The sequence below is a fragment of the Fistularia commersonii genome, chromosome 18, assembly GCF_037954325.1.
Source record: "Fistularia commersonii isolate RoL2024-O1a breed Wild chromosome 18, RoL_Fcom_v1.0, whole genome shotgun sequence".
Lineage (NCBI taxonomy): Eukaryota > Metazoa > Chordata > Actinopteri > Syngnathiformes > Fistulariidae > Fistularia > Fistularia commersonii.
This window is the reverse complement of record NC_141301.1, coordinates 16,048,267-16,072,361: the sequence shown is the minus strand read 5'-3', so window position 1 is coordinate 16,072,361 and position 24,095 is coordinate 16,048,267. Positions and strand designations below refer to the sequence as shown.

Here is a 24,095-nt window from a genome sequence, read left to right as displayed (position 1 = left end):
GCACACGTGACCGTGTCATCAAAGTGGGCGTGTCCTCGCGATCTTTCAAAATAAAACGAATCCAATCAATCAAATAATAAGGGACTTGTTTTACAATCTGAAACAGATTATTTTCCGTCAAGATCTAACATTTAGAGGATTGGAACAAACGTAGAATGAAAAAAATAGACGACTATCTCAAATTTAGATCATTATAATTGATAAATGACATAGTTAATGTCAATACTTTACTCTAAAACATGACTCGCTCATTCATTTGGTTCAAATTTTAATCAACGACTAATGTTGATCCTTTTGTCTACTTGTCAAAAACTTCTTTGAATGTTGACTGAAAACAAAAGCTATTCATTACATTTTACAAAATAAATAATGAAAGCGTGACCTGAGCCAGCATTGTGCTTGGGGTTCTTGCTGTCACAATCCTGATTTCTTGATGAGACTGAATGGTTTGAGAGCATTTTCCAGCAACCTGGGCATGTTCTCACCTCAAATAGCTTCGTCCACCGTTAAACTCTTTATGTGTTGATTATGGCGACAGACAAAGTCATAGAAAAGTTAATCAATGCAGTTTAGCAGAAACACTGCAACTCTTTTATAATCAGGACTTTGACAGTGAAGGATCAGTCTGATATGCAAACAAATATAGATATGAATTTATACAGAAATGCAGATATATCAGTGATACACAGCTTACTTTCTAGAGGAGAATGTATTCCTGAAGCTTTTCCTCATTAGTTTAAAAATATACATTGCTGTTGTGTTTATGAGTATGTTGCTTGCAGCAATACAATTATTTAACAGTAATAGCAAAAGTTTAAGTACATAGTCTGCTGTCATGAAAACATTGTTTGCTGGAAAAGCGCCCGCACATAGATATTTTCCCCTCTTTGCATGCTGCTGATCTGGATATTTTTAGTTGAGACCATTTTTAACTATCACCTAATTTCTTTATGCAGACGGAAAAAAACAAACAAACACCTAGACATTGAGCTGTCGCTCTGGTCAAGTTGATTTCTGCTGTTTCTCTGCATTAAAATAACACCTACTATTGTCCAGAAGTTAAAAAAAGCTCTGCAATAATTAGAGGGAGAGACTAAATTCTAACTGTAAGAAAGTGTGGTTATATTATAGACAGATCCATATGTTGGAAAAAAGGCTGACTGCCATTTGCCAGACGACCAGAAAAGTTGATGTCTTAAAAGAGAAAGTTTGCATTTTTGGTCTGCTAATGGATGGGACTGGAAACCCCAAGAACCACTGTGACAGTCACAGCCCTGGTAACTGCAGGAGGGACGCTGTCGGAGCTGGAGCGGCGTCCTTTGACCGGAAAAACACAAATGTAACACCACGATAGGTGCTGCGAGACTAAGTAACAGGCAAAATATATCTGGAAATAAATGGACAAAATTGATCAACTGAACTAACAAAATAAACAAAATGAAACACAATCCTATCTTATGCATATATTTTTTTGGCAACAGTTATTTATTTTTGCAAATATTGCATTTTATTTCATTTTCTGAATTCAATCTTTTCCAATATTGTCTGTACAGATAAAGACAGATGAGAATATGTGTTCTATAAATATCGATTGACAAATGTCAGTCAGCGTTACTCATCATGTTAGACTTTTACCTGACCCGTAACTTACGATATAACACAACTAATACACAATATTGGTCTATTTCTAGCTTAAAATAACATAGAAACTTGTGAATTTGTCAAGACCCTCGACAAACACCACAGATACCAGTCTACTGAGAACGAGTCCACTGCGACCGACATCATTATTATTGTTGTGGTTGTTTTTATTATGATGGACCGGCACACTGAGATGGTTCGGACATGGGCAGAGGAGGGGTAGAGATGATCTGGGTAGAAGGGTGCAGAGGTTGGAGCTGCCAGGCAGCAGGTCTGGAGGAGGACCAGAAGGTAGTTGGCATGAGAGGAGAAGGTCAGATGGAGGCAGGGGATTGACTGTGGCCCCTGAAGGGAGCAGCCAAAAGGAGAAGGTTATTATTATCATGATCATCTTCTTTGGGAGTGACCAGGACGGACAGGATCAGGAAGGAGTCCATCAGAGGAACTCCACATGTTGGATGTTTTGGAGAGAAGGTCAGAGAAGCCAGACTGAGACGGGATGGTGAATATATCGGAGGTCTCGAGGAAGACCGAAGAGAAGATTGATGGAGAGGAGATGAAGGTAGAGAGGATCCAGAGAATGACAGAGAATAGGGTAAAATGGAGACGGTTGACCCCTGAAGGGCAAAACCCAAAGGAAAAGAGGAAGATCGACTTGGCATGCATGAGGTCCTGGGTTCAGTCCCCGGCATCTCCACTGTAAGTCACTTTGGTGAAAAGCGCCTGCCAAATGACTGTAATGTAATATAATGTCATAGTTCTACTGTTATTCCTCTTTAGAGTGGAGTGGAGCTGGAGTCTGTAGCGCAGGTGTCAGAGAGGAGGATGCTGAGGAAGCTCCTCAGCATCATGGACAACGTCCATCACCCCCTGCAGGCCACACTGACGTCCTGTCAGAGCTTTCGGTCGTAGATTGAAACCACCGAGGAGCTCCACTGAACGCCACAGGTGGCTATCAGACTTTTTAATTCCTCTTCCTTCAGAATCTTCAAATCTTTGTTCTAAAGACCTTAAAACACTTTATAGCCTTGACTTTGACACTTTATAGTTTTATTTGTATTTCTTATCCCCCCTCCTTTTTTTTAACTGTTTATACAATTTCCTACTATTATTTATTAATACTATGTTTTACTTGAAACTCTGGCACAACAATTTCCTTCGGAATTAATAAAGTTGTTCTTATTCTTTAAATATGATTATTTTGGCAGCTCCACTCCAAGTGCATTTTCATTGAAACCAGGAAAAGGACACGATTCATGCGCGACTTTAATTCCATTTCACTGCGCCTCAGCGCGGACTTCCACGACACCTCTTCATATGGTTCACGCAAGCTGCGAGCGTGACGCGCCGTGTCCCACTCTTGCGTGGGAGTTTGAACTTCCCGCACATTCCCCCCTCCACGCATTTCCACGAAGGGAGGCGGCGGCGGCGGCGGCCATCTTTGGAGCTGCAGGGAGTGGGATCCGACTGCTCTGGCAACCCACTTACTTCTAGGGTGGGGATTTTAGCCTCAAGTTATTGCCTCATCTCTGTGCAGCGGACGACTGACAGCGCCAAAAACCCGTATATTTCGGTCGAGAACTCCACCGCGCTGGGAATGGAACGGGAGGAACACCTTTGTGATCGCAAACTATCGTGAATTACACGACATTCTCCACAGCGCGGAACGCTGGCCTGTCAGAGGAGGGTGAGTTTCGGCTAGCTGGCTAAGCTAACGTAGCAAACATTACCTAGCATAGCGCGCTAATTTGGGTGTCTACGGCACCAAACTCGTAAAGTTGTCGTAATTACACGCCATATCTCTAAATACAGAAGCTTCCCCACGTTTAACACGCCGTGTGTCACGATGGGAGTGTTTTTTCTCATGACACGTAACTTAATCTAGCTCACGTCAACTTTGGTGTGAGGCTAACCAGCCAGCGCTGGGAGCTGGCGAAACCGTGCCTTATTTACGACACGGATAGTAAGATATGAATTGAATTCGTGTTTCTGTGAGGAAATGACAACGGCCGGCTAAAGCCGCCGACGGATCCGCGATTCCTCCCGGGTTGTGAAGTAGTTCCCTTGGCTCAGGTAAGTGAAACTCACCCGCTGTGAACAGGGAACTTGCCATCGGGGGAACCCGGGATTTAGACGTATCCTTGGGACTGAGCTCCTGGTCCAGGCTTAACCTTCTGGTTGTTGTTTTGTTTTGTTATTATCCTCACAGACAAAGCAGTTTGTCCAAGTGACAGTTTTCATTTAGATCCAGAAATCACTGTTCTCATGCACACTTTAACAAACGTAATAATTTTACTCAACTTCCATGGTTTTTAAATAAGTGGACACCTTTTTTGTGAAGTGACAGTAATGTTGATGGATCAGGCTGCCTCATTGCTGTTTCTTAACTTGATATCAGCCAAAAGTCAGCCACTGATAATACTAATAAACATGTCAGACGTGGCGTTGATGTGGTTTGAGAATCCTCGGCATTTAATATAAATGACAAGAGAGATTCAGGATGTGATAAGGCTTTTCTGTTGGCGAAGTAGACTGGCAGGCAAGCTGCTCACAGGCCCCGATCGGATCCTATAGCTGTGCGAACAGGAAATGCTCGGAAATGTAGCACATTGAGTCCATGAATTGGGAATTCCAACCCTCCAGCTTTGTTGTCTTGTCCGCCTGCATTCTTGCGCAAGTGGACGTGGTCGTCAGAATGCTAGGGTGCCCTACGAAGGTATCAGTTATCATCCCTCACTTTTACGCTCGCTCATCCGCAGTTGAAAATTCCAACACGAGATATGACAACAAAGCTCATTCATGAACAACAATGTAGTAAAGAACAATGGCAATAAAGAGGCACAGTCCCAAATGGTAATGAGGCTTTATTTCAGGGCCGTGGCAGCATCTGTGTGGAATAGTGAGTTGTTCAGTGGCGTTGTGAGACAAAAGATGTCTGCTTGAACTGGGGGCTCTTTCTTCAAGGCAGGGAATGAAGTCTTGTGACTCTAGCTTCAGCCCTGCATCTGTTTGCAGCTGATCATCTGAGCTCGGACTTTGTAAACTGTCTTCGGCGAGGGTTTCACTGTCTACATCTGTAGCAGACGAATAATGCCCCAAAATAGAATTTGTTTCTATGCTGCTGTAAGAAGGGACAGAGACAATCCTTCTGTCAACAATTATCAGGACCTAAATACAGCTATTTGGGGAAAAAAAAAACAAAAGCTGGGTCTTTGTGGGTTACAAGTAACAAATTCTGAATATTCTGGCATCCACCATTTGTGGGCACATATTTACACCACACACACACATACACACATTTGTTTTGGAAATGTGTATTTCATAACAGAAATCATCCAAATAAAGATTTTGGCTGGAGCTAAAGTCATCGAGGTAAAGAAAACTCCCAAATAAGTTCTATGCTTCTCCATTATGCAGGGGCAAGAAGCCACCGTGGTACCTGAGCAGGCTGATAGTTTGGATTTAATATGAACCGTTTGGGGTTGAAGGCTCCTCCTTGGTGCCAAAGACATATGGTATTAAAAGCCACGATGCTCCAAGTTCTCCTGTAATGCGTCATCATCTTAGAGACTCACTTCAGCGGAGCCTTTGAGTCTAGGCTGAAATAATTGCTAGTTTTATAGCAATGTATATATACTATATATATATATATATATATATATATATATATGTATATGTGTGTGTGTGTGTGTGTATACTATATACTACTATGTGTATGTTTCTATGTTTTCTGTCGTCAACTTGTAAAGCGTCTTTGTGTACCTTGAAAAGCGCTATACAAATCGTATGTATTATTATTATTATATACACACACACACTCAGTTGTGATGATTTAAAATAACTGCAAACAAAAGGTAGAGCTATAGATGTATCACTTAAAGAAGAAGAGAGAAGACGAGCCAGAACACAGACGTCTTTACAGAAGGGTTCACGTAACGTACTAGAAAAATTCTTACATCATAGTTATGTATGGGCCGTTGTTGACGATCACAGCGATAGATAGCGTAGCAAACAGGTACAGAGGGCTAGAACAAAGGGACACTGTTAAAGCCATCGTTCCTTTTGTGCATTCTGAAGGTTTAAGCGGGACATTTCTAAAATATCTGCACAAAAACATTAAGTTGTGTGACAATATCCTTATATAAGGACGTCTGCCATATTCAGGATCACTGTTAGAGAGCCTGTTAACTCACCGCACTCATGAGTAAACAGTATCATCGATTTGGTTCTCAACTCAATAAAAGACCCTTGGTTCTTAGTGGAGTTGAGCGCGACGGCACATCAGGCTCGCGGTATCGCTGGAGTCGGAGTTGGAGATCGGTGGTTAGAGGCAGGTGTTTCAGGGGTCCGGACAGCGTGGTCAGAGAATGGTAACGTGATCGCTGTGAAGATGGCTCGGATTTCATCTTTTGATCTTAAACTTGTCTTAACCTTTACCTGGAGCAAGTTAGAGCAGAAGTTACAAAGATGGCACGCAACATGAAGTGAGTGTGCAATCTTGATAATCCTGGGATTTGCACAGTTACAGTGCTAACCCATTAATCCTTCTTCATGATATAGAGCTATGGTATACTGGATGTTTGGACCGTGGCCCCTGACTGAAGCAATATTACAGAGTCTTGGAAATGAATCAGAGGTATTATAATTGTTAGTTGCCACTGTTAGCATACCAAATGTGTGCCGGTTTGACGAGTTTTCCTATCATTGGAATGCTTGTCTCGAGTATGCATCTATGTCACTGTTAGCCACTGCTGTTAAATCGGTGCTTTTGTTCGAGATCTTCAGGTGTGACATCTGTCTGCATACCGACCTGTTAGTTTTATGACTTGTTTAGATCTAAAAAAAAAAAAAACAAAAAAAAAAGCATCCTCGCTTGCTTCTGGATTTTACTGTGCTTTTTTTCAAACTAATTTCAACCGACAAGAGGAAGTCTGTTGGAAGTATGAAACCCTTTTGTATTTAGGATTTGAACAGGTTTCCAGCATTGCCTCACTGGAGGTGGGAAAACAGGAAAACCAATAAATATTAGAATTGTCATTCACATCAGACACTTGGCTGTAAAGCAGTCAGGAGTTACTTTTAATTGATCATAGAATTGTGCATCATTGGATTCCTCTCGTCACGTGAAGGCCAAGTGACTTCATGTTGGTCTTCATTCTTGCTGAAACGAATCGTGTTGTTTCATTTCTTAAACATACAGCAAAGGTAAAGCAGGTAATATCCTGACAGCTCTTTATTTTACAGGAGTGGTATGCTGCAACATAATACGAGGAGAAAAAAGTCAGCTTGTGCGTGTACAGTATATGATTGCGTTTAAAAATTGTCATCGAAATTGCCCATTTTATATAAATGTCAGGGGAACAGTTTGGAGAACTTTAATTATTCAAGTTCATTTAAGAAATGCAAATCTTTATGGATTATGTTTCGCTGTTTGGTGAATCGTTGTCTGGCTCCAGCTTTGTCTGACTGTTTGGCATGTTTAACTTTTATGTATATGTAATTTTTGTAGCGTGGGTTTCTTGCCTTTAGGGCACAATAGTCGTGCCTCTTTGGGGCATGTTAGGTGGACAAAGCATCTGGTCTTGAAGCGCCTTTGAGCGTGAGCAGGCACTGAGGCCAGATTTCATTTGGACAACAAACCTTTTGATGGGTAACGCACTTAATAACAGAAACCTGCTGCCCGAGCTCCGTTTACATGCAGTGATTTTTGTTTTGTCACGTTGACAACATCCCGAGCCAAGCCTTGCTCATTCAGCTCTTACATTTTGAAATTTGACTAATTTATGTCTTTCATTGTCTTTTGTTTCAGTTTTGGACACACATGAAACGACTGTCCTGCAAATGAACAATCGGCGGGGGCTTTTAAGGCGCTGTCGCAGATCCAGATAGTCACTGGCGGCGGCGGCGGCATTGCCCCCCTCCTCCCATTATGCCCAACAGCAGTCGGGCGGGGAGCCTGAAGGACCCCGAAATCGCCGAACTCTTTTTCAAGGAGGACCCAGAAAAGCTTTTCAGTGATCTACGTGAAATAGGACATGGCAGCTTTGGTGCTGTATATTTTGTAAGTATTTCACAATATGAAGTGACATTCAAAGTTAAAGCGACAAAGCTCGTTTTGGCTCCATAGCGTAGCAAAGGTAAACACTGAGATTGTCCATCAAAACTGAAAAACTCACTACTACCACTACTACTACTACTAAAAATAATAATAATAATAATAATAATAATAATGCTGTTAAAATTAGAGTAAATAAGAGCAGGACCCAATGACATAGGACATAATCTATTCATTCATTGATTTTCTATTCTGCCTGTAATGTAGTCAGGGCTTCTAGAGATTTCCAATTAACCCACAGCACGTTATTGGACCGTCCAATCAATATGTAAACAAGACCTTCCCAGGCCTGAACGTATGATAATTATGTATGAACACAAAGAGCCGGGAATACTTCAAACACACCGAAAGATGATAAATAAAAGCAGCATCCTCCAAGCCGCACTCTGAGAGGAAAGTGTCCAACTAGCATAAAGGGCGAATTTACATGTGTCTTGGATCGATCCGTGTCCTCATTATCTGGTATCACGGAAAGGGTATGGTTTTGATATCGACGTGATCTGGTGAGAATAAGTGTCTTGTACTGGTAACAAAACACAGATTTGAATTTGTGTTCTATCCATTAAAACCCCTCTAAGGTTACAAATAGTCAGACCCATGCCTCAGGACACGTGAAATAACTGTAGGAACTCTGCGCTCTTATTTTGGAGAGATGGTGTCCTTTTACACCTTAGCTGTTTGTGCTAAAAGACTCTTTTTTTTTTTTTTTTTTTTTTTTTTTTTTTTACATTACATTACATTGCATTTGGCAGACGCTTTTATCCAAAGCGACTTACAATAGAGGACATAGGGACTGCAAATACACTTGCAAATACACGATGCACAGGAAATATACAGAACAGTAAGCCTGGGTTAGTGAGGGTTTTTTTTTTGTTTTTTTTATTTATGGACAGACACAAACGTACACACACACTGCATAGCCTAACTTGCTGCCAACCAACTCTACTGTGAAATATGTTCATTTATTTTTTCTTTCTATGTCGAACTACATTCTGGATTCAGTGCTAATGGACGTTTTTCCTATAAAGCGGTGAAATGCACTTTGATGGCTGAACCATTGTTTGGCAAGCCGGCCTTGTTGCCCCTCAGGTAGAGGCAGTGCTCAGCATGTGGGCCCAAGTGGTGCCTTTCTGAAGCCACAGGGACAAATGTGAGAAGTCCCATCAGTTTTGATCTTCACTAAACCCTCCGGGGTTCAAGGTGGTTCATTTTGATCACCCAGAGCCTCTATGGGGACATCGACTATGCAGTTGGAATTCTCCAACCATAATTTCTTTTGCGTATTTCTGTGGTTTCAGTATAATTTCCATGTATATTGTCGTCTTGAAAATCCATCAACGGGGCCACGTAGACCTCCGCTTTGGTTTGTTTCATTGGAGTGGATGTTTAGCTTGTGTGTGTTTGAACATAAACTGATTAAAAACCACACCAGCGCACAGCCTTATGATTTTAGGAACTATAATACCTACACATTTTTTTGTGTAAACTCAAAAGATACTTTTGATTCTTCCTCTTTAGCTCACTGGATCCCTTGAGGACAGGGATCTCAGGGAGGCATTCGCATGATACAAAACCGCACACGCTGAAAGACAATGCTGGAACGGTACAGGTGTCTTTGTGTTGAACCACAACTGTCTAAATGAGCTGTATTTTCAAAAGTGCTTTTTGATAAAAGGCAGAGTGCCTTATCACCTGTTGCTCTGCAATGTAGCTTCAGGTTCACGAGGTTCAAATCTTGCACAAGCAGAGAGCGCACATTTCAGATATCAGAGGCCCTGTCATCGGTTGTATTTTTAAGCTCCAATGTCAAAAGAACAAAAATCATCTGATGGAGAAATTAGACTTGAACATGTTTTTTTCCTCGTGGTCGTCACCAAGTTATCTAAACCTTTACTTTCCTTTTTTAAGTGATACGACAATGATAGTATATTCCTGCGTTGCACGCGATGTGTAGAGATGTACACGGCATGCAAATACCACATGCTAGTTCCAATAGGCAGAGAAACTGGGCTGTTTCATTTGCCTGAAGGCAGCATTTACAGAACTCTACATGTAAATCTATTGAAAGGACATATCTGAATCCTGTGTGTCTCTTAGGCACAAAATGTGCGGACAAATGAGGTGGTGGCCATCAAGAAGATGTCCTACAGCGGAAAGCAGTCCACCGAGGTATGAAATCAATTTAGCTCAAGCAACTTTGTGTTGTGTCTCTTTTCATCTCACATGTTTGCCCTTCTGTTGTGGTTGTTGTTTTGTCAGAAATGGCAAGACATAATTAAAGAGGTGAAATTCCTGCAGCAAATCCAACACCCGAACAGCATAGAGTACAAAGGGTGTTACCTCCGAGAGCACACCGCCTGGGTAAGAACTGCCATGGGAATGCACTCCTGGTCTGCTGACGGGGCTGACTATTACAGACACCTGTATCTGATAGGATAGGCGGAAACCCAACGTGACGGTCCAAATTGGAATGTCCGAGGCGCTCCCGGGTCTGGTCCGGGGTCTGTTTGCCGGCAAGAAGTGCGGACGTCAGTTGGCAGGCGTTACATCAAGAGTGTAGCCTCCAGTTAGCAGTGCTAATACTGTCTTTTCATAACTGACTTGTGTCATTGCAGCTTGTGATGGAGTATTGTCTGGGCTCCGCCTCCGATTTGTTAGAGGGTGAGTAAAAAAAAAAAACCAAACCATTCATTGCATTTTCTAAGACTTCTTCTCATCATCGGTGTCTTGTTTTATTCACGACATTGCCTGTTCATTTGTCTGTTGTAGTTCACAAGAAACCTTTACAAGAAATCGAAATAGCTGCAATTACCCACGGCGCTCTCAAAGGGCTGGCGTATCTTCACTCTCACAACATGATCCACCGGTGAGTGTCGGAAGCGTCGCTGACCGAGACGCGCCCTCGGTGATTCTGTCTGCCGTTTGAGCCGCTAAAGCTTTTCCTCATGTGTGTGAAAGGGACATCAAGGCAGGAAACATCTTGCTGACGGAGCCGGGGCAGGTCAAACTGGCAGATTTCGGTTCTGCTTCCATCGCCTGCCCCGCCAACTCCTTTGTCGGGACGCCATATTGGTAAGCTTGGAAATAAGTGTCATGAGAATGAGATGAGAGATGAGAACAACTTTATTAATCCCGAAGGAAATTGTTGTGCCAGAGTTTCAAGTAAAAAACATAACAGTAATAGATAATAGTAGAAAGGAGGAAGAATAAGAAATATCATGAAATATGTATTGTCTTAACTGTTAGCAGTAACTACAAAGATTGTCATGTCCCTAAAACAGGTCTTAGGCCGAGTATTTACGCAAGTGTCATCTACATTTTTGTCTTCTGATTTTTCAGGATGGCCCCAGAGGTAATCTTAGCCATGGATGAGGGTCAGTACGACGGAAAGGTGGACATTTGGTCTTTGGGAATAACCTGCATTGAATTAGGTACCGTCGCCAGTTAATTCTGTGATTATTTTGATCTATTTTCACTTTTTCATCGATAATCCGTCATCATTTCTTCTGACATGCACACTCCATTCTGCTTGGTTTTAGCTGAAAGGAAGCCTCCACTGTTCAATATGAATGCGATGAGTGCCTTATACCATATAGCACAGAATGAGAGCCCAATGCTGCAGTCCAGTGAATGGTGAGTTCCACAAGCGCGTTTCGCCGAGCGTTGTTTTCCGGAGACAGACCGGGGTAACGTCGTGTTTGTCTGTCGCTGAATCCCCTGCTTTAGGACGGACTATTTCCGCCAATTTGTAGATTCTTGCCTTCAGAAATTTCCACAAGACAGGCCGAACTCTGAGGAACTTTTAAAGGTAAGGATGACAAACTCTATTCATGCCACATAGTACAGACGTTTTTAGGACGTGCACCATCTCCTCCCTCAGCACGCGTTTGTCCAGCGAGAGCGACCCGAATCGGTTCTGATAGACCTGATAAATCGGACGAAGGACGCGGTGCGAGAGCTGGACAACTTGCAGTATCGAAAAATGAAGAAGATCTTGTTCCATGAGACGCACAACGGCCCCACGGCCGAGGCGCAGGACGAAGAGGAGGTATGACCTTTTCGCCGCGGCTGTGTTGAACCTCATTGAACTCGTAACCATCTGTCTCCTCCTTTGTCGTCTCCGGTGAATGCTGGCTATGTTTTATACTTTGCGGCAGCCTATCACAGAGCATTGCTTCAACCTTCGCGCTGCCCTCTGCTTATTTTTAGGAGCCGGAGCACAGCGCGGGCAGGACGGGTACAGTGAACAGCATAGGGAGCAACCAGTCCATTCCCAGTATGTCCATCAGTGCCAGTTCCCAGAGCAGCTCCGTCAACAGTCTAACAGATGCTGGCGATGACAAGAGTGAGGCGGACATGGAGGGAGACCACACAGTCATGTCCAACAGCTCAGTCATACACCTCAAACCGGTAAGAAGAATGGCCCATTTCTGTTCTGTTTTGATGGAAACCGAGACACGCTTTCGGCGGCGTCCCATTGTTTTGACGATTGTCGTTCAGATTTTTGTTTTTGTGTGTGTAACTTTCAGGAGGAGAAGCCTTATAGTACCGAGTCGGAAGCTCACACGAGGCCAACGGAGCCGCAGTCTCCGCCGGCGCATACCACACGACCAAAACGGAACCGAGAACACTTTGCCACCATACGCACCGCCTCCGTGGTAATTACGATGAAGCGTCCGGCGCCGGGCTGTATCTAGAACTTCAGCTCGTTATTTTACCTTTTGTCTGATCGGCGATATTCTCGCCGATACCACCATTGAGAGAGAACGTGTTTTGTGTCGACCAGCTCACCCGTCAAATTAAGGAGCACGAGCAGGATTCCGAATTAAGGGAGCAGATCCTGGGCTACAAACGCATGAGGCGCCAGCACCAGAAGCAGCTGATGGCCCTGGAGAACAAGCTGAAGGCGGAGATGGACGAGCACAGACTCCGCCTGGACAAGGAGCTGGAGAACCAGAGGAATAGCTTTGCGCAGGAGATGGAGAAACTAATCAAGAAGCACCAGGCGTCTATCGAGAAACACGTACGGTCCGATCGTATCTGTAAAAGATGTTCGAGTCCAATTATGACCCGGCCTCGCTTTAACCAGGGGTTGTGTTGGTACCGTAGGCGAAAACCTTTAGCAACGATGAGAAGAAGTTCCAGCACCATATCCAGAGCCAGCAGAAAAAAGAGCTCAACAGCTTCCTAGAATCCCAGAAACGGGAGTACAAGCTTCGGAAAGAACAGCTCAAAGAGGTGGCGACCCCTTCACCTTCCCCACACATTGTTCTCCAGAGTCACTCACCTCACAGAGGTTAATCACTGTCCTCCATGTCTGCTGCTTCCTCCAGGAGCTGAATGAGAATCAGTCGACGCCGAAGAAAGAGAAGCAGGAGTGGTTGTCCAAGCAGAAGGAGAATTTCCAACACTTCCAGGCGGAAGAGGAGGCCAATTTACAGCGCAGGCAGAGGCAGTACTTGGAGCTGGAGTGCCGCAGGTTCAAGCGGAGGATCTTGATCGCTCGCCACACCATCGAGCAGGACTTGGTGCGCGAGGTCAGCGCCGGAGCCGACCGCCCTCGGCGGCTTTCTGTCGTTCAAATTATCCGTCGATGATTTTGTTCAAAAGCGGAAGACTTTTCTTTCCTGAATTATTTCTTTTGTTTGTCAACCCATGTGCACATAATCAGGAGCTCAACAAGCGCCAGACCCAGAAGGACTTGGAACACGCCATGCTTCTACGACATCATGAGTCCATGCAAGAGCTGGAGTTCCGCCAGCTCAATACCATCCAAAAAACCAGGGCTGAGCTGATCCGCCTGCAGCACCAGACGGAGCTCACTAATCAACAGGAGTACAACAAGAGGAGGCAGGGGGAGCTGAGGCGGAAACACGCCATGGAGGTTCGCCAACAACCCAAGAGCCTCAAGGTGAGATTTTAAGAGCTTGCGTGTACGTGTGTTATTCAAAAATAGCAAGAAGACGAGCTCCTCTCTGGCGGTGGAGCGTCTGAACGACACGTCTGACGGTTCTCGCAGTGCATGGCATCGAGTACAACCTGCGCCCGAGCTGGGCAAAGCTCCCGATACAATAAAGATGAATAGATTTCAGTCGCTGTCAGTGTGGTTCTAGTGACGTCCTGTTTAGAATTCCACTTGAAGATGCCTTGCTTTGAGTGGAAACCGTGTTAACTGTGATGGAACGTTTCCCACGCTTTGTGTCAGTCCAAAGAGCTACAGATCAAGAAGCAGTTCCAGGACACGTGCAAGATCCAGACCCGGCAGTACAAGGCGCTGAGGAATCATCTGCTGGAGACCACACCAAAGTCAGAGCACAAGGCCGTACTGAAGCGTCTCAAGCAGGAGCAGCACCGCAAACTTGCCATCTTGGCAGAGCAGTACGACCACTCCATCAACGAGATGCTCTCCACTCAGGCGGTCAGTCCAGCTATTTTAAAAGCCTCGACCTCTGAAATGAAGTCTTGAAGGTGCAGCGTTATCATATTGAAATCACGGACGGTCCTCGGTACGTTTGTCTCCTGGCTGTAGCTACGTCTGGACGAGACTCAGGAAGCCCAGTGCCAAGGCCTACGGATGCAGCTCCAGCAAGAGCTGGAGCTCCTCAACGCCTACCAGAGCAAAATCAAGATGCAGAGCGACGCTCAGCATGACCGTGAGCGGAAGGACCTGGAGCAGAGGGTCTCCCTCCGCAGGGCCCTGCTGGAACAGAAGGTTCTGTCCACCGTATACGTGATGAACATAAGCAGATATGCTCGGAGATACCCGGTGTCGGGCTGACCGTCGCTATCCAACGTGTTCTGGTCAGATGTTGCCGATGTGTTTGCGGTGGCGGCGGAGGGTCAGAAACCGTCAGAATGGCAAAATGTGTGGCGTCACGCTGAGTTTGTGAAAACAGATTTGCTGCAGAGGCTCAGAGAAAACATGCAGTCGTCGCTGTTTTTAGGACCGTTCCCTGTGGAAATAGCTTTATCCATATCTGGGCCACTGAATAGTGACGCTGCAGCATGTGAAGCAAAAAGTCCAAATTCATGGTCAAGGCCATCCTGCGTTTAAAAATCCCGCTGCATCCTGTGCCTCCTTTCGGATTTGGCTTTTGTATCGGCCTGATTTACATTACATTACATTACATTGCATTTGGCAGACGCTTTTATCCAAAGCGACTTACAATAGAGGACATAGGGACTGCAAATACACTTGTAAATACACGATGCAAAGGAAAATTTACGGGTATCGGTCGAAACCGTTTGTAGTTGCATTAAGTAGGAAGGAGCCGGACACACCTGCAAGGCCAAGTAGAATACCGGCCTGGCCTTGAGCTGGATCTCCAGGCTATCGGGTGAGATCAGGTTTTAAGAATTTCAAAGGCCCGCCGTATGTCTCCAGTCAGTTGGCGTTCACATTGCACAGCCATAATTGGACCAGTTGGACGTGTTGACTAATGCGCAGAGGGGAGTTAGTCTGGTTTCTACGCAGCCTTTCGGACCCGTGTGAATTGGCGCCGACCACTTCTACGTGATTTCTGCTGTGCAGCACGAGAAGAAAAAATAGGCGGTTTGTTTGCATAAGTAGTCAACGCCCAGAACTGCTCCGCTTTCAGTGCGTCAGGATGCAGCCGAACGCTGCAAAGCACATCATTAATGCGGCCCTTTTCCTTCCAGATTGAAGAGGAGATGTTGTCCCTGCAGAATGATCGCCTGGAGCGAATCCGGAGCTTACTGGAACGCCAGGCCCGAGAGGTTGAGGCTTTTGACTCGGAGAGTATGCGCCTGGGTTTCAGCAACATGGTGCTCTCCAATATCTCCCCCGAGGCCCTCAGCAACAGCTTTCCTGGGGCTCCTGGGGGAAGTTGGAGTCACCATCAGCAACCGCACCCGTCCGGGTTTTCACCGGGGCAGCACTGGAGCGGCGGCAGCTTGGGCGCCGGGTCGAGCCACCAAAGCAAACACCGCCACTGCTACTCGAGTCCGGGCGGGTCGCCCATGCAGCAAGGATGGGGGCCGGGCACGCCGGGCAGCGGGGGGCCCCCGCCGTGGAGTCGCTCCTCGCCCGTATCCATCGTCTCCCGCGGCGGCGGCGTACAGAACAGCCCGCAGGCCATGGGGAGGACACCGTCAGGAGGCCGCGGCGAGCAGGCCATGAGCAGGAGCACCAGCGTCACCTCTCAGATATCCAACGGGTCGCATCTCTCCTACACATAAGTCCTCCGCTTCCCCGGAGTCCCGAGTCCAAATCCAGAGATGTGGAGTCCCGACCGACGCGGCGCAGGCAGGCGGCGGTAGGCCAGAGCTCCGCAGCGCCGTCTGTGATACGCCTCCCTTCCGCTGCCCCCTGTACAGATGTGGATGTGTCAATGAATAAATGTTGCTCAGGTTAAAAGGGCTGAAATAGGCACAGCCCCCCCACCCCCACGTCATCAGCACCCAGACAGATCCTTTATGTTACATCAGAGAGTTGAGTGTCAATGTGTAATACTCCCATTTTTTTTTTTTTTTATTTACACCTTTCTCCTTCCGAATGTTTTTAAAAGTACATATGTTGTGCTGTTCATAGCCATTGCTCTCATTTTGCACATGAAACACTGTTGAAAGCCTTGGAACAGATGTCAATCCCAGTCTGCGCCGCGCCCAGGTCCCATTCAGAGATACACTGGCCAATACTGATGGTGGTTAAAGACAGCCGTCTCCAAGGAAGATGCTTTGCTGTTGTGACACCAGCCTGCTGTAATGGTCATTGTGGAAAAATTAGACACCTCTTTTTTCAGTTTTTTTTTTTTTTTTTTTTTAATTTCTCACCAGCCAACATGAGACCATAAAATCAGAACCAAATAAACTAATTTGATGTGTTCCGATTCTGTTACACCACTACTACTGTGCCTTTTAACCTTTTTATTAGAGAATCTAGTCTTAGGTGTTTATACTTTGATATTCTAAATCGTATGAGCAGTTTGAAATCAGTGCTAATGTATATTTAGTTAGGTCTACTTTAATTCTGTTACATACCTGCATTCGTAGTTCCAGGTGTCCTGAATACTTTCCTTTTGGTTTTATTATTTTATTCGACGTGTATGCAGTAATGTTGGCTCGAGTCATATAAATTTGGAGAAGCTGAAAAGGAAAGCATATCGGTGCGTATTGTTTATCTCTTTTCGAGGTGTGTTTTGCCACCGGTGAGGTGCGCGAAGCAGAACATCACCGGAGAGGAAAGACCCGTACTTATATGCCTTCGGAAACAATCATTGTATCGATAGCTTGATTTTTATTAGTGCCTTTTAAAACTGCTGCCTTTGTGAAGCACTTTATACTGCTAAATATTTGTAAAAAAAAAAAAAAATAATAATAAAAAACTTAATATTTGACTTATTTTTGCAAAGCACCTGGCGGACGAGTGTTTTGTTGGTACGTACGTTGCCGGGAAGCGTCGGCGGCGGTGACCCTCTTGGTTACGTTCAGAAGCGTCGGGGAACATTCAGTATGCAGGTTAAACCATTTCCTCGCCCTCTTGTGCTTTGAAACCATAGCTGTTGATTTTGTTCTCTGTGTTTATGCTGACTTTTGAATGATCGGATCCTGTTTTTCGGTAGTTTCCTCCGAACGAGCCGAGCGGAGGAAACTGCAGAGTCCAAAATGTACAGGCAGGTAGCTTGAGGTTATTGTCATGACCATGACAGCAGGCTTGGCACTACTAAGAAAAGTACAACACTGTTTAAATGTTGAATCACAGTTGAGCAACACTAAATGTAAAAGGTGCTAAATGTTGGGCCATCTCATCGAACCCGAGGTCAAGGGTGACTGAATCAAGCACATGTTGATGACATTGTAAAATATAAATGTAAAATTCAACGCACACTCTGTAAGAAAAGGCAAACACAAATTGAATAAATGTGGCAAAAAGCACTTAGATATTTACTTTGATTGCCCTGCCAGTTCCTTTTTTTTTTTTTCCGCGCACTCTGTCTCAGCGAGAGTCACTAATGGTTCTGTTGAAAGGAGACGTTCCCACGCGGAAACCATGAAAACACTCGGTGTAAAAAGGCCTTTAAAACAAGATCCATCGGATCCGACTCGAAATGGCGAATCAATCAGAATGAGAAGGCTGTCGGGCCATCTGGACGCAGCTTTCTGTCAGTTTAAGACGGACTCGTGCTCATGCTGGATCTTTTCTTTACAAGGTGGGCTTTAAGGCGCACCACGTGTACATATCCTATCACAGCGTGTGTGTTATAGCAAGTTACGCACGTTTTTTGCCCTCAAACGTCGTTTAAAGCTAAGTGACTTGTTCCAGCTACTGTAACACCTCAGTTTTTATCAGCGTTCTGTCTCGGATTCATCGGTATTTGTAACGAAAAGGGGAATGTATTTATCACGTTGGATCGGGGGTCCCACCTTAAGTCAGAAGCCAACGGCAAGACTTTGAATGTTCCGCCGATCGAACCTCGCCTACATGCCGACCTTCAAACGTTCCCGTCGGTGTTGTTCGCGAGGGGCGACGGGACGTTGTTTATCATTGTCGTAAGACCACTTCTCCAGCCTGGGTTGTTGTTTTTGTTGTTTTATTTTCATTTTTAACTTTGATGTCAAATTTTGTCCTACTGACTGAAAGGATAGGTGGAATACTGAATGGGGACTGGCAACAGAGAACGTGGGTGGAGATCTTTCCCTTTCTGGTCAAACACTGTGCCGTGACTCCGTTGCAAAGTCCCATAGTCCCAAACGGTATGAAATAGATGCAACAGAAGTGAGATGTGAGGTTTACTAGCGAACCAGGCTTGTTCAAACCTCCAGAGAAGATGTCAGTATTCTTATTTTGGCACATTACCACTACGAATCATAACCTGTATTAAAATGTATAGATGCCGGAATTGTATGAGAGTTTATGAAGATGCTACATGAGATGGTAAAGTATTAAAAGTGGATTTAAATTGTGTAAAAAGATTGATTGAGAGGAATGAGAATAGGGTCAAATGTACTTTGTTGTTTGTATTATATTTACCATTGTGTTGGCAGAGGGATATTGAACAGAAATCAGCTGTAATAAAGTAATTTTAGTATAATTTGTCTCGTGTTTTGCGTCACGTGAACTTTTATGGAAATATTACCGAGCGATCTTCACCACGCCCGCGGAGAGCTTCACCGACGGCTCTCGGCTAAAACCTCTGGCCGTCTTCGCTCGGTTCCGTCTCACGGGGGCGCTTCCTTTATTTTTCCTTCTCGGGGGCCGCAGAAGGTGCCGGTAGACGCCCGGCGGGCGCCGTCCTCCCCCGTCGCCGCTGTTCACGTGGATGCGAGCCGCTTCCCACGCTCCTCCATCTTCCGTCCGCCGTCCCAAGCCGTGGTGCGATGGTTCAGTCGGGCCGGTCGCAGGGTTTCATGCGGACCTGGATCTTTTGTGGAAGAACCATTGCAGTCCTTCAGATGTTCCCCAGATGAACGGAAGGGCGACACCGCCTTCCGATGGAACCTGAGTCGTCTTTCTTTTTGGATTCTTCGGTTCATCAAAAAGCCAGTTTTGGAGCCTCAACTTTTCAAGTATTTTCTGATGTTCGGTACAGTGCTGTGAGAAGCCCGGTTTCCATCGAGAAGGGCGATGTTTGTCGCCCGCCATCTTTGACCCTTGTTGTCTTTGTGGACGATGTTGCGGTGAATGACCTTGTCCAGCAGGTTGATCTTGTTTTCCTCTTTTGGCGGACGTCATCGCCGCGTGTCATGAATTCTCCGGTCCGTTCTGATCCGATCGGGAGAAAAGGTGTCCTCTAGTGGTCTAGTGTTGGACGTGGACTCGGCTAATCCCTCCAAACGCCGGTCCTTCCCTCCGACGATACATCAGAATCTCAGTCACCTCTGTCGACCTCTGCGGGCGCGGAGGAAACCACCACCGGATCAGAACATTATCCTTCATTCATCATCTGCACTACCTGTCCTGCACTCAGGGTCCAGGGAGGTTGGAGCTTCTCCCAGCTGTCACTGGGGAGAGGTGGGTTCCTCCTGGACCGTCAGGCACACACACTCACACAACATACATGTGAAGTGTACTATAGTGCAGTGGAGGGTATTGTAGTGTAGTGTAGTGTTGTGTAGTGCAGTGGAGAGTATTGTATTGTAGTGCAGTGTTGTGTAGTGTAGTGTTGTGTAGTGCAGTGTATTGTATTGTGGTGCAGTGTTGTGTAGTGCAGTGTCGTGTAGTGCTGAGTAGTGTATTGTAGTGCAGTGTTGTGTAGTGGAGTGTATTGTATTGTAGTAAAGTGCTGTGTAGTGCAGTGGAGTGTATTGTAGTGCAGTGTTGTGTAGTGTAGTGTTGTGTAGTGCAGTGTCTTGTATTGTGGTGCAGTGTTGTGTAGTGCAGTGGAGTGTGTTGTATTGTAGTGCAGTGTTGTGTAGTGCAGTGTATTGTATTGTGGTGCAGTGTTGTGTAGTGCTGAGTAGTGTATTGTGGTGCAGTGTTGTGTAGTGTATTGTATTGTAGTGCAGTGTTGTGTAGTGCCGTGTAGTATATTGTGGTGCAGTGTTGTGTAGTGTATTGTATTGTAGTGCAGTGTTGTGTAGTGCCGTGTAGTGTATTGTGGTGCAGTGTTGTGTAGTGTAGTGTATTGTATTGTAGTGCACTGTTCTATAGTGCTGTGTAGTGTAGTGCAGTGTTGTGTAGTGTAGTGTATTGCGGTGCAGTGTTGTGTAGTGTAGTGTATTGTATTGTAGTGCAGTGTTGTGTAGTGCCGTGTAGTGTATTGTAGTGCAGTGTTGTGTAGTGTATTGTATTGTAGTGCAGTGTTGTGTAGTGTAGTGTATTGTATTGTAGTGCAGTGTTCTATAGTGCTGTGTAGTGCAGTGTTGTGTAGTGTATTGTGGTGCAGTGTTGTGTAGTGTATTGTATTGTGGTGCAGTATACTGTCTTGTGGTGCAGCGGGCAGCAACCCTCGGTCCGCTCCCCGGTCCCGGCGCGGCGGCTCTGGGCCCGCGGTCCTCCGGTTGCGGTGTCCCCGCTGTCCGCGGGCCGGAAGCGCGCAGCGTGACGCGCGTAGAATAGTAAACAAACGGAGTTTGGCCGAAGCCCCGGGAGGAATGAGTGCACACCCGGGTAAGTACGCTTCCTCGGCGGACTCCTGGCGGCCGGCCCCGCCCGGGGACCCGCCCGACGGCCTCGTCAAAGCCCATGACGCGCTCGGCGCCGGACGTCGTCCGCGATCCCGGCCCGCTCCCGGTCCCGGTCCGCTCCCGGAGCGGCTCCTCCCGCGGTCGGGGAAACACCGCGTTGCGTTCACGGACCCGCACCCGGAGGGCGTCCCGGTGGCTAGCTAGCCGCTAGCGGGCTAATCCGTCGCGACCAGCGACCTTTACCGGAATCTGTGCTCTTAAATCTCCACCCGTCACGGCAAACCCCCGGTTTATTCACGTTTTTAAGCACGATTTGCGGGTTTCCAGCTGCGCAAAGACCGGCTTCACGGCTTTGTTGCCCGGCCGAGAACCCATGAAGCCCCGGGCTAACGTTGAAGATGTAAACATAGAACCTGCCCCAGTGCAGACACGCACATAGTGCACTAAAAACAATAAATTACAGCACTAAGCTTATGGCAAAGATTGTGGATTTATTTTCTTTCCCCAAATGTTAAAATGAACCGAGATGCCGGAGGGATAATAAAACCTGTCAATGTGATTCACATGATTGCGTCTCCAAACCAGGATGGTTTTAAATGTTAAGCAAAGAGCCGCAACCCGAGTCACCATATGTTCTTTCTTCCAGAGTTCCAGGATGTTGTGTGAGGTCCTTTTCTCATCATTGTGGTTCCTGTTTGTCATCTTCTGGGTGGAGACCATCAGTGTATGGCTGTTCCTGTCCATGTTCTACCAGGACCAGGCGCTCTACCACTGGGGAGATGGGTAAGACATCATTGACCCCACCGCCACTTCGTGTCACACACCCTCGTGTCAACCTCAAAACCAGATTGCTGGAAGAAATGGAGATGTTATTTTTGTGGCTCCAAATCCCAACGCCGGTGCCCCGAGTGCTCGGAGACAGCGGCGGGGAAACGGTTGCCCTTTACCGGTGCAGAAAAACCTTGGATCCCAGCACATAGCGGCCGGCCTTCTGCCCCGACAGCAGAGATGGAGGTAGACAAAGCGAGAGTGTGAGAGACAGAGGGGTCGTACACGGCATCTACTATTACCAGCCGGTAGCTCTGAAAGTTAGACGCTCATAGATGAAATGTTATGATAGTAACTTCAATATTCTTGCCAAAATCTTCTTTTCGTGGCAACCGGACTCGATTTTCTTCCCTTGAAGGCGTCAAACCGAAGAAGCCTTTCGGATGGAAAGGAGAAAAATCAAGTCCGGTTGCCACGAAAAGAAGATTTTGACAAGAATCAACCCTGACCTGGATGACTGGGAACCTCCGCAGACAATATTCATACAAATATAACATTGGTGGGTGTCTGCAGAAGATCAAAATTAGCCCCCTGGGAACAAGAAGAAGAAGAAGAAGAAGAGGAGAACCCCAAAAGGACACCCTGTCAGGCACCGATGCAGGGATGTGAGTGTAGATGGGATCGTAAGAGCGGGAGGAATGAGAACAGACTCCGCAGAGTCAGCCTATGGCTGCATAACTGGGCGCTGGGCTAACGCTAGCTTTAGGCATTCCCTTGTGGTCTCAGAGCGCTTTACACTGGATCACATTCACCCGTGCACGGCGCTAACCAAACCACCGGGAGCACCCGGGGGCGCCGGTGTCTTGCCCGAGGGCGTTTCAGCACACAGACGGGAGGTTGAGGGACGGAAGCACCGCCCTCAGACCGGAGAGACACCCGCTTTCACAACTGTGCCACAAACATACCCATTAAAAGAGGTTGGATCTGTATTTTAGTGCCTGTTGAGTTGAATGGTTCGACAAGAACTATTGACTTCAATCCTCTGTGTGAGTGAAACCTATGGGAGGCTTGACTTTCCCTTTGACTTAACAGTCTTTTTAAGATGCCAAAAAATATTGAATAAACAGTTGTTTTTGGATGGATGCGATCCAATGAGCTGGTCGTACCCGCCGACCTCGAAGGGAAGAGTCACCACCGAAGCGGGCCGCGTCACGGACCCGAACTCTCTTTACAGATCGGCAGGAACAGAACGCGCGTCACCTTTTACGATGTGAAAATACCACCGTGTGATTTTCCACAGAGGCAGTCTTTGTTTACTGATCTCTGACATTTCATGGATTAAGGCAAATCATCTACACAATTTACTATGAACTGAAGTGTAATTTAGAGCACTACTCAAAAACTCCAACAATGTCTTCATGTTGATCTCACCTAGCAACCCTTGTGAGGAACATCACCTCTTGAAAAGCTCTAATGGACAATGCGTTGTCTTGATACAGGGTATTCGCAGATGATTCTGGGCAGATGATCTACATGTTAAGCAGGTAAGAACTTTGGTTTGAGCCTGGCCGATTCGGTGTTGGTCCCCGCGGCCTGACTTTTTACTCTGTCCACAGAGTTGACCACCACATACCGAGAGATATGGAAACCTGAGGCACGGGACGCCGAGGAACTCCACGGAACGGACACTGAAGAGAAGGCTATTGCTGTTATGTGGCGAGCAGTGGAAAGCAGCGCTTCTCCTATGCCCCGACTGCCTGGCACACTGATGCGCACTCTCCGAGTTGATATATATGGATCCGCATTTAACATTAGGGGGTGGGGAGTCGCGACAGGACCGAAAGGTGCATCTCGGCCTCCGGAGGCCCTTTCAGGATGCTTCACACCTGCCATTGTGACATTTATATTTTCACGGGTGTTGTGGAAAACACTCGGGCTGTACAGAATGTTTTTCAATCCGTTTTCTTTCATGTCTTAAAACGCGGCGATGAGACCCGCTCCACTCGAAACGCTCTTTGTTTGCACTTTGACGGTGTTCCTCTCATCGCCCCGCCGTGCAATGCAACTAAACTAAGGTGCATTTATCTTCGCATAGATTGCAGTATATTCAGTCACGTGAATGTAACAAACAATTAGAACGGGAGAAAGACGCAACCTGCAAAAGAAGCCATTTCAAATATTGCACGTGGAAGAGCGTCTTCCTTTGCATTCATGGCAAATTTGAATCCGAAAGCCAGGCGACCACAGGCCAAATCCACGCATCGGTGCACAGAAACATTTGTTTAGCTATGATTTATAAAAGACATCATTTCTTCACGGGGCTGGGAGAATAAAGGTTCAATCAATTCCTGTAAAATGCGTCCACTCCGGCTTTTCTACACCTTGTTCGCTTGGCTATTAAAAGGAATGCGTTGAACAAACTTCTCTGACGTGTTTTTCCCAAACGAGCGGACGGGCCGCCTTGCTTGCGGCACCGCGACCGGAA

The 24,095-nt window shown here is 46.1% G+C and overlaps 1 protein-coding gene and 1 long non-coding RNA gene across 2 annotated transcripts; both read left to right on the top strand.

Annotated features, from left to right (window-relative positions):
• Positions 1-3,090: 3,090 nt before the first annotated feature.
• Positions 3,091-16,605, top strand: taok1a (TAO kinase 1a). The gene is made up of 20 exons (XM_086164257.1): positions 3,091-3,328; positions 7,451-7,702; positions 9,854-9,925; positions 10,016-10,117; positions 10,372-10,417; positions 10,526-10,622; positions 10,715-10,828; positions 11,096-11,187; positions 11,296-11,389; positions 11,483-11,564; positions 11,637-11,804; positions 11,966-12,166; positions 12,286-12,414; positions 12,543-12,779; positions 12,866-12,994; positions 13,090-13,293; positions 13,428-13,667; positions 13,962-14,174; positions 14,286-14,468; positions 15,416-16,605. The coding sequence occupies exons 2-20, from the start codon at positions 7,571-7,573 to the stop codon at positions 15,953-15,955; spliced, it is 3,075 nt and encodes a 1,024-aa protein (XP_086020383.1). The 5' UTR covers positions 3,091-3,328; positions 7,451-7,570; the 3' UTR covers positions 15,956-16,605.
• A 4,079-nt stretch (positions 16,606-20,684) lies between these two features.
• Positions 20,685-24,030, top strand: LOC147224582 (uncharacterized). Its single transcript, XR_015107499.1, has 4 exons — positions 20,685-20,825; positions 21,489-21,625; positions 23,110-23,154; positions 23,227-24,030. It is a non-coding gene; the product is annotated as an uncharacterized LOC147224582 (long non-coding RNA).
• The last annotated feature ends 65 nt before the right edge of the window (positions 24,031-24,095 follow it).